The sequence below is a fragment of the Corvus brachyrhynchos genome, unplaced genomic scaffold, assembly GCF_000691975.1.
Source record: "Corvus brachyrhynchos isolate BGI_N302 unplaced genomic scaffold, ASM69197v1 scaffold490, whole genome shotgun sequence".
In the NCBI taxonomy this organism is placed as follows: domain Eukaryota; kingdom Metazoa; phylum Chordata; class Aves; order Passeriformes; family Corvidae; genus Corvus; species Corvus brachyrhynchos.
The window spans coordinates 1,716,810-1,723,701 of NW_008235774.1; the positions used below are offsets into that span (position 1 = coordinate 1,716,810).

The following is a 6,892-nucleotide window of genomic DNA, read 5'->3' on the forward strand; positions in this document are numbered from 1 at the left end:
GCCGGGTCCCGCTGCGGGGCGCGGTTCCTCTGCCCCCGAGCGGCTGTGCTTCGGCATCGCGGGGGGGGAGCCGGGCTCCCCAGCTGCTGCGGGGGTTGTTCTCACCGCCTAGGGTGAACTGGGGAGCAAATAATCGGGGTCCTGGCTTGGCTTACCCCAGGAACTTGATGTCCCTCCTCGGGGAAGACGCACAGAGGCTGAGCTGAGGAGGTGCAAAGCCTCTGTTCCCGGCTGCTCCTTTATTTTATCTTGGATGCGAACTGGATGTCTGCAAAACGCCATGGAGGTGGGAAGCAACCAGGGTTCTGAGCGTGACTGGTGTGGATGCAGCAATGGGGACCAACTCTGTCCCAGCCAGGGGCTTGAGGCGACCATGGAGCCCACCTAGCTTGGCCCATCCCATCTCTGCTGCAGGTGGTGCACTCCAAGTGCTCCAGTGGGTGATGCCCATCACCTCTGTGGCTCGTGTCTGGGGGTCAGCAAAGCACAGAGCCCACTGTGGGCTTGCCATAGGAGTGAGAACGCTTCAGGAACACTGCTGGGCTTGCTGTCCTCTCGCCCATGGGCTCAGCCTGGCTACAAAAACAAGGGGCATGATAGGCTGGGGGATCTCAAATACCCTTCTGGAGACTGAAGGAGGCGATAGGAGGGGGGCTGCTTCGTGTGCCTGCTGGGCCAGGGTGGCCCATCTGGGCTCTGAGGCAGAGGACATGGCCAGGGCTCTGCATGGGGCTTGTGTGGGTGTAAGCTTAGAGGAGACACTGGTGGGCTGCAATGGGGAGCATGCACAAGTCCTGCATGTTGGGATCTCTTCTGCTTTTGATCTCACCGCCCTGGGAGTGTCTCTCCTGTTCATCAAGCCACAGTTTGACACCTTGGGTCTTTCTGGTTTTTCACCCAGCCATGCCTGTTTCCTGATAGGAACATGCCGCAAGGTGTGCAGAGCCATGGGGAGGGTCTGAGTGGCACATGGGCGGCTCTCTGCTGTCTGTTGCACCCAAATGGTGGGTGGAGCATTGCCTGTTCCCTGCGCTCTGTTTCTATCGGACTCTCCCACCTAAGCTCTCCCCTGCTACAGCCCCCAGCTGTGAAAGGATGGGGCTGGGATGGAGGGATGTGTCCTACAGCATCTGGCCTGCCTTCTCCCAGCTCACATCTTTTGACCGCTTCCCACTGGATGTGGGTGAGATGTGGGGTATTTTGGGGGGCCCTGTGTGACCTGGGCTGCAGCTCTTGCTAGGACATTGCTGGCTGCCCTGCTTTGACCACTCTGTGGACAGCTGTGGGCTTCCTTAGACCTGGACCTTTCCTAGACTCTCCCTCCTCCATTGTAGGTGTTCCGTCACCTCGTGCGGCCCCTGATTCAGATGAACCTGGTGCTGCAGTGCCAGGTGCAAGAGCTGATTTCCCTGCTGCTCCAGAAGGATGCTGAGATTGAAGATTACAGGGAGAACGGGGCCACTCTTAGCAGAGGTGAGGAGGGATGCCTGGGGCAGGGAGCAAGTTTCCTCCTTAACACTGGGCTGGCATGCTCTGCTCCCTCTGGCTGTTACCCAGCCAGGCTTGTGTTTCATGTTTAGCTGAGCCGGCAGCACAACGGTAGCCAGAAGGCTGGGAGCAGCTTCTGGGGAGAGCTGGGGGAGGAACAGCCCTTGACTGATAGCTGTAGAAGTTGGGGAGATGCCAAGGGGCTCTCCACTACTCTCAGAGCACCTGGCTGGTCCCCAGGAGCCAGCGGGGATGCCAGCAAGGGCTGGCCCTGCAGTGGTGTCAGGCTCCCTTCCCAAGTGCAGTAGCTCACTGAGTTACTGGAGAGCAACCAGGGGCTCCCAGCTCTCCCAAACATGGAAAGTGCAGCCGTGCTCATGGGCCCCCCTCCAGCGCCCAGCCCACTTTGCCATCGGGGTGATGGGCAGACAGTAGCCCCCTTGGGTAGGACGTGGGGCAGGACCTGCCGGGGGAGCCACCTTGAGGTGGCTTGTCCTCCACCTGTGGAGGTTGGCTGGGCGCTGTTTTTTGGGTCATCCCTTGCTACTGCCATGCTTTGTCCTGCTGCCACAGGTGATACCTGCACTTCTGTGGGAACCTTGCCCCCTGGGCATGCGGGGAGTAGTGGGGGTCAGCCCTGGCTTGTGTATCATGTCCAGGATGATATTGTGGTCCAGACCCTGTCCCATGACAGGTGCCCCACCACAGGAGCCTGGATCTGCCCTGGAGGTACACTAGAGCTGCACTGGCCAGCTGCATGTCCCTCTATCCTGCTGTGTGTGAGCTCTGCAGGGCATGGAGCAGCCAGGACAGCCTGGCTTGAGTCCAGGGACTGATGCTGGTAAGCAGCTGGCCTCTCTTGTCCCTTGCCTGGTGCAGGGCAGAAAGCTGGGAAGAAACGCACATTGCACCCTAGTGGCTGAGCGAATCCAGCCAGGTGCTTCTCCAGACCACATCTTAGCAACAAGGTGGAAAAACTTGTGTTTTGGACAAGGTGCAGAGCAGAATATAACAGAGGTTTGTCCCTGTCGCAAAAGAGGAGGACACAGGCTGGCTCTCCCCTTCAGAAGAGCAGCTAGACAAGCAGTGCCCTGTCCCACAGACTCAGACAGCTCATTCCAGCTGTAAGATCTGGGAATGGTGTTGAGCATGTCCTGCCACCATTCCCTGCTCCTCAATGTGGGAGTGCTGGGACAAGTGTGGATGGACACTTGGGCCTGCCTGGCTGCTCTGTGCATCATCAGGCTCAATCATGTTTTTCCAGCTTCCCTGTGGTCCTTGCATCTTCTGCTAACCAGGTGATGTGTCCCTAGCCCAAGAGGCCTGCTGGTCTTTCCTGATGATTTTGGGATGAGCGTGCTGGAGCTTTTTCCCTCACCCCATGGACAGAGAAAGGGGAAGATGGGGTGGGAGGTCTGACCAAACCTGCTCGGGCTGATCCCTCTCTACTTTGCAGACCGCCTGCGGACAGAGCCCTTCCAGGAGGAGACATTTCAGCAGAACTTAATGGCTAAGGTAAGGGCTAGTGCAAGTCCTCTGTCCTTTGGCAGAGGGGTGGTTGGGAGCTGTCATCAGCAGCTGCAGTGTGAGGTGTGCCAGGCTGAATGGGAGCACTGATGGGGATAGCTGGACTTGCCTAAAGAGGGGTTATGCCCTCTAGCTCTCCCATGGGTCTCTTTGCATCCTTGCCCCTCATCTCTACGGCCAGCAGAGCTGGGAACGTGCCTGACATGGCCGGATGGGAACTACCTGGTTGCTGGGAGCTGCCAGAGGTGCGAGCCAGGCTGGCTGCTCCACAGGAGTGTGCCATCACTGGGGCATATTCACCTGCCTCCCACACTTGCTCTGGACCTAAACATCGCTGCTGATGGCAGGCAGGGGTCAGGTGAATGAGGAGAAGCCATCTCCTTTTAGTTAATCTTTTCTTTTAGAGGCAACTTTGCAGTGATGCATTGTGGGGACAAGAGCTTTTCAGCATGTTATCCATGCTCTGCCTACCATTGTCGCCTTGGCACACTCAGCTCTAAAATCAGACATGTTCTTTGGAGAAACTGGAACTGGAAGGAGAGAGTCTTTGATCCTTTTGCATTACTGGAGATCATCACAGAAGGACTAACATGATTCAGACTGATGTGCCAAGGTCAGAAATGCTCGATGCCCATTGGTGCAAAAAGACTTGGGATGCTTCTGAGTGTTCCTGTGCTTGCTGTGAAGGCACAGCAGTGGGGAGCAGTGGTACCTGCTGGCGACCAGGGAGTCAGCCAGGGTGTCAGTGGTACCACATGGGCTTTGGGAGAATGTCGCTTTATGAGATGAGCTGATGTTGTGCAGCCAACAATAGATGATCTGCAGAGTTTCTAAAAATTAGAGATGATCCCTCTTTTATACATGAGATATTGCATCCAGTGCAGGCAACTTTCATTTCCCCTGGGTTATGAAGGATAGAGATGAATTCACTGCTGGACTGCAACTTGGAGGTTGCCTAGGGACCAGTGATCATGACCAGATTACATTCACCCTGGGCAAAGAAAAGACATTCCTAAGCAGTAATTTATATCCTTCATGCCTTGAAAGAGCTAATTTCCCAAAGCAGGGGGAAAATTATGAGTGAAATCAGCTCAGAGGAAACATTTAGATAGAAAAATGTGAATGAAAATGGTGAGCTCTTTCAGAAGAATTTCAGAAGCCACAAAAAGCCACAATTCCACGATCAAGAAAGAGGGCAGCGCTGGCCCAGAGCCCGTTCTGGTTCAGTGGCAAAGTGAAGGCAGCAATTAGAAATAAAAGAGCAGTTTATAACAAATGGGAGAGCGGGAGTAGATAGCAATCAATATAAATTAGAAATTATGAACTGTAGAAAATGGGTAACAGAAGCTAAAGACATCAGGGAAAAATCATGGTGAAGAACAGAAGGAAAGGCTTTTATTTAGTGCAGTAGGAGAAAACCCCAAGCTCCTAGCAATAGGATAAGCTGATTAGTAGACAGAGGTGGTGAAATGATTGATACTGGACCAGACATGGTAGAAGCAGTTGGTAAAGGTTTCGGTGCTGTCGCTGGAAGGGTGCAGGCAGATGTGCCAGGATAAGGGGATGATGAAGTGTCTTTGTCCAAGAGTCATCTGAACAACATCTGCTAAAGATGAACATCGGGCTTGAAATTCAGAATCCTTCAAGAGCTGGTAGGGTGTGGGGCATGGGGGAAGGTGCAGAGTGGGCAGGAGGGGGAGTGAGGCAGCTCTGCACAGAGCCTGGCAAAAGCAGCTGGTGTGGAGCACATCTGGCAGAGACTGAAAAGATGGGATGGCAATTGGTGCTGTGTGTACCGAGAACAGTCCAGGATCCGTGTCTTGGAGCCGGAGTGTTGGGTAGGGAATGGAAGGCTCTGGGAGATGCTGCCCCTCTGCATCCTCTGGTAGCCAGGTCTGAGCACTGGCTTCAGGGGAGAGGCTGGTGGAAGGATGCAGTTGTGCGTTTGGTCTGCTGGGAGGGTGTCTGTCCTCTCTGCATTCATCCCATTCTTTATAAACCCGCAGATGATGCCATCCTGCAGCAATGAGCTGTGAGATGCAAACAGCTGCTGCCTTTGTTTTGAGTGTGGTACCCCATCGTTCCTCCTGATGCCTTCTAGGTCTTGTGTTAGTGAGGAGCACCAAACACAGCTTTTCAGCTCTTTACCACCAAAACTGGCTCTTCGCCCCAGTCTGTCCTCTCATCTTGTGGCAGAAAGGGGGTCTGGATGGCCTTATTGTCTCTGTGCAGTTATTTCAGAGCCCCCAGAAAATTTAATACTCTGTTTATCAGCTCCTAAAAGGAGCAGCACAAGGAGCTGGGGTCCTTCAGGACATGCTGCAGGGAGCTGGGAATACTGCGAGCACTCCCATGTCTAGGTTTTCAAAAAGATGCCGGACAATCAGCACAGAGTCACAGGAATGGATTGAGAGCTGAGGAGAGAGCCCAGCATTGAGGGACTTGGAAGGGAAGAGCTCTGTCTAGCGTATCAGGGAGAAAATTGAGAGGCTCCTTGATTACAGTGTGTGAGGGTCTTTACAAGGAGAAAATGCTGGTTAGTGAAGCTTTCTCTTTAATCTTGCAGAGAACAGTGGAGCACAAGCCAGGCACTGGGAGAGAGAGCCAGGCAATTTCAAGTTAGAATGGAGGCACTTGGGTTTGCTCCCGCAAGTGACTGGGGCATGCTCCCAAGGGCAGTGGTTGATCCTCCATCTCTTAATGTCTCCAAAAGTGGGCTGGGAGCCCGCCTGGAAGAAAACCAAGTTGCTGGGTTTGGTCTTGGGATGTGCGTGGTTGAATATCAGTGGGCAGGAGGTCAAGGAGAGAGATCTATTGGTCCTTCCAGTACCTCCATCTGCAAAATGGGGCTAGAGGTTGTGGATGTTTGGTAGTGGTAAGCACCTCTTGGCTGGAAAGGGATTGTGATGATGTGGTACAGGGCTGGACGCAGACAAATGCTCCACAGCTTTGCTTACTTCCCAGACCTTTGCCATATCCCACATGGAGAGGAAAGGACCTGTCAGTCCCCCAGGGCAGAGCTGCACAGCCTCTCAGCTTAGACGTGCCCTTTCTCTGGGCTTGTGTGCACTTGACTGTTCAGGGCATTTTAACTAACCATGGGGAGTTTTCCAGCAAAGCCCTGGTAATATTTATACGTTTAGGAAATGATGCTTTCACACACACAGTTTTTGGCAAGGGTTCACTGCTGAGCAGCTGCCTGGGCTTGAGCAGAGCTGGAAGGAGAGCAGTGGCTGTGCATAAGCTGAGGCAAAACCGGTGGCTTTTATTGGCAAGGCCAGGGGTTCACGCCACGAGGGGAAGGAGCAGGCGGCTGGAGAGGGCTCAGTGTTACAGAGCTGCCCCAGCACTGTTCCAAACAGTCTAGGACCCAGCAGGCTGGGGATATTTTGTCCCCAGGCATCCCTTTGGGTTACAGAAATGACCCCACAGGGCAGGGTGGGGTGCCCACCCATGGGTTTTGAGAGCCTTCCCCAGCTTGGCTATGGTCAGCGTTTCATGACACAGCTTATGCCAGAGTCTGCGGTCTGACTTTGAGCGGGAAGGGCGAGCAGGTTCCCGCAGCGCTGTGCCCCCTGCTCTGAGGAGGGCAGGGACAGGTACATCGAGGACAAGCTCACGGATGCCATCAGTGCAAATATAGCCCCCGCGCCCCAGGATGCTCTGCCCTGTGTATTTTTATCTGCTGTGGCTGGCGCGCGGGGGCGGCTGCTCCGCACCTCCGCAAGCGGAGCGCGGGACCTCGGCAAACAGGACGCGGCGGGTTCACGGCTCGACCCCGGGGCCCGGCGAGGAGGAGGAGGATGTACCATCAAAACAAGCAACACTGGAGAGGAAGATAAACAAACAGGCAGCTTCCAGTGCTGCCCCCGCCGAG

At 54.6% G+C, this 6,892-nt stretch overlaps 1 protein-coding gene across 1 annotated transcript in view; it reads left to right on the forward strand.

Annotated features, from left to right (window-relative positions):
- The window catches only part of NHEJ1 (non-homologous end joining factor 1), a 43,715-nt gene that overhangs the window by 2,913 nt on the left and 33,910 nt on the right, over positions 1 to 6,892 (forward strand). The window contains 2 exon segments of the mRNA XM_017726846.1: positions 1,335 to 1,473; positions 2,945 to 3,003. Coding sequence (XP_017582335.1) covers positions 1,335 to 1,473; positions 2,945 to 3,003 — 198 coding nt within the window.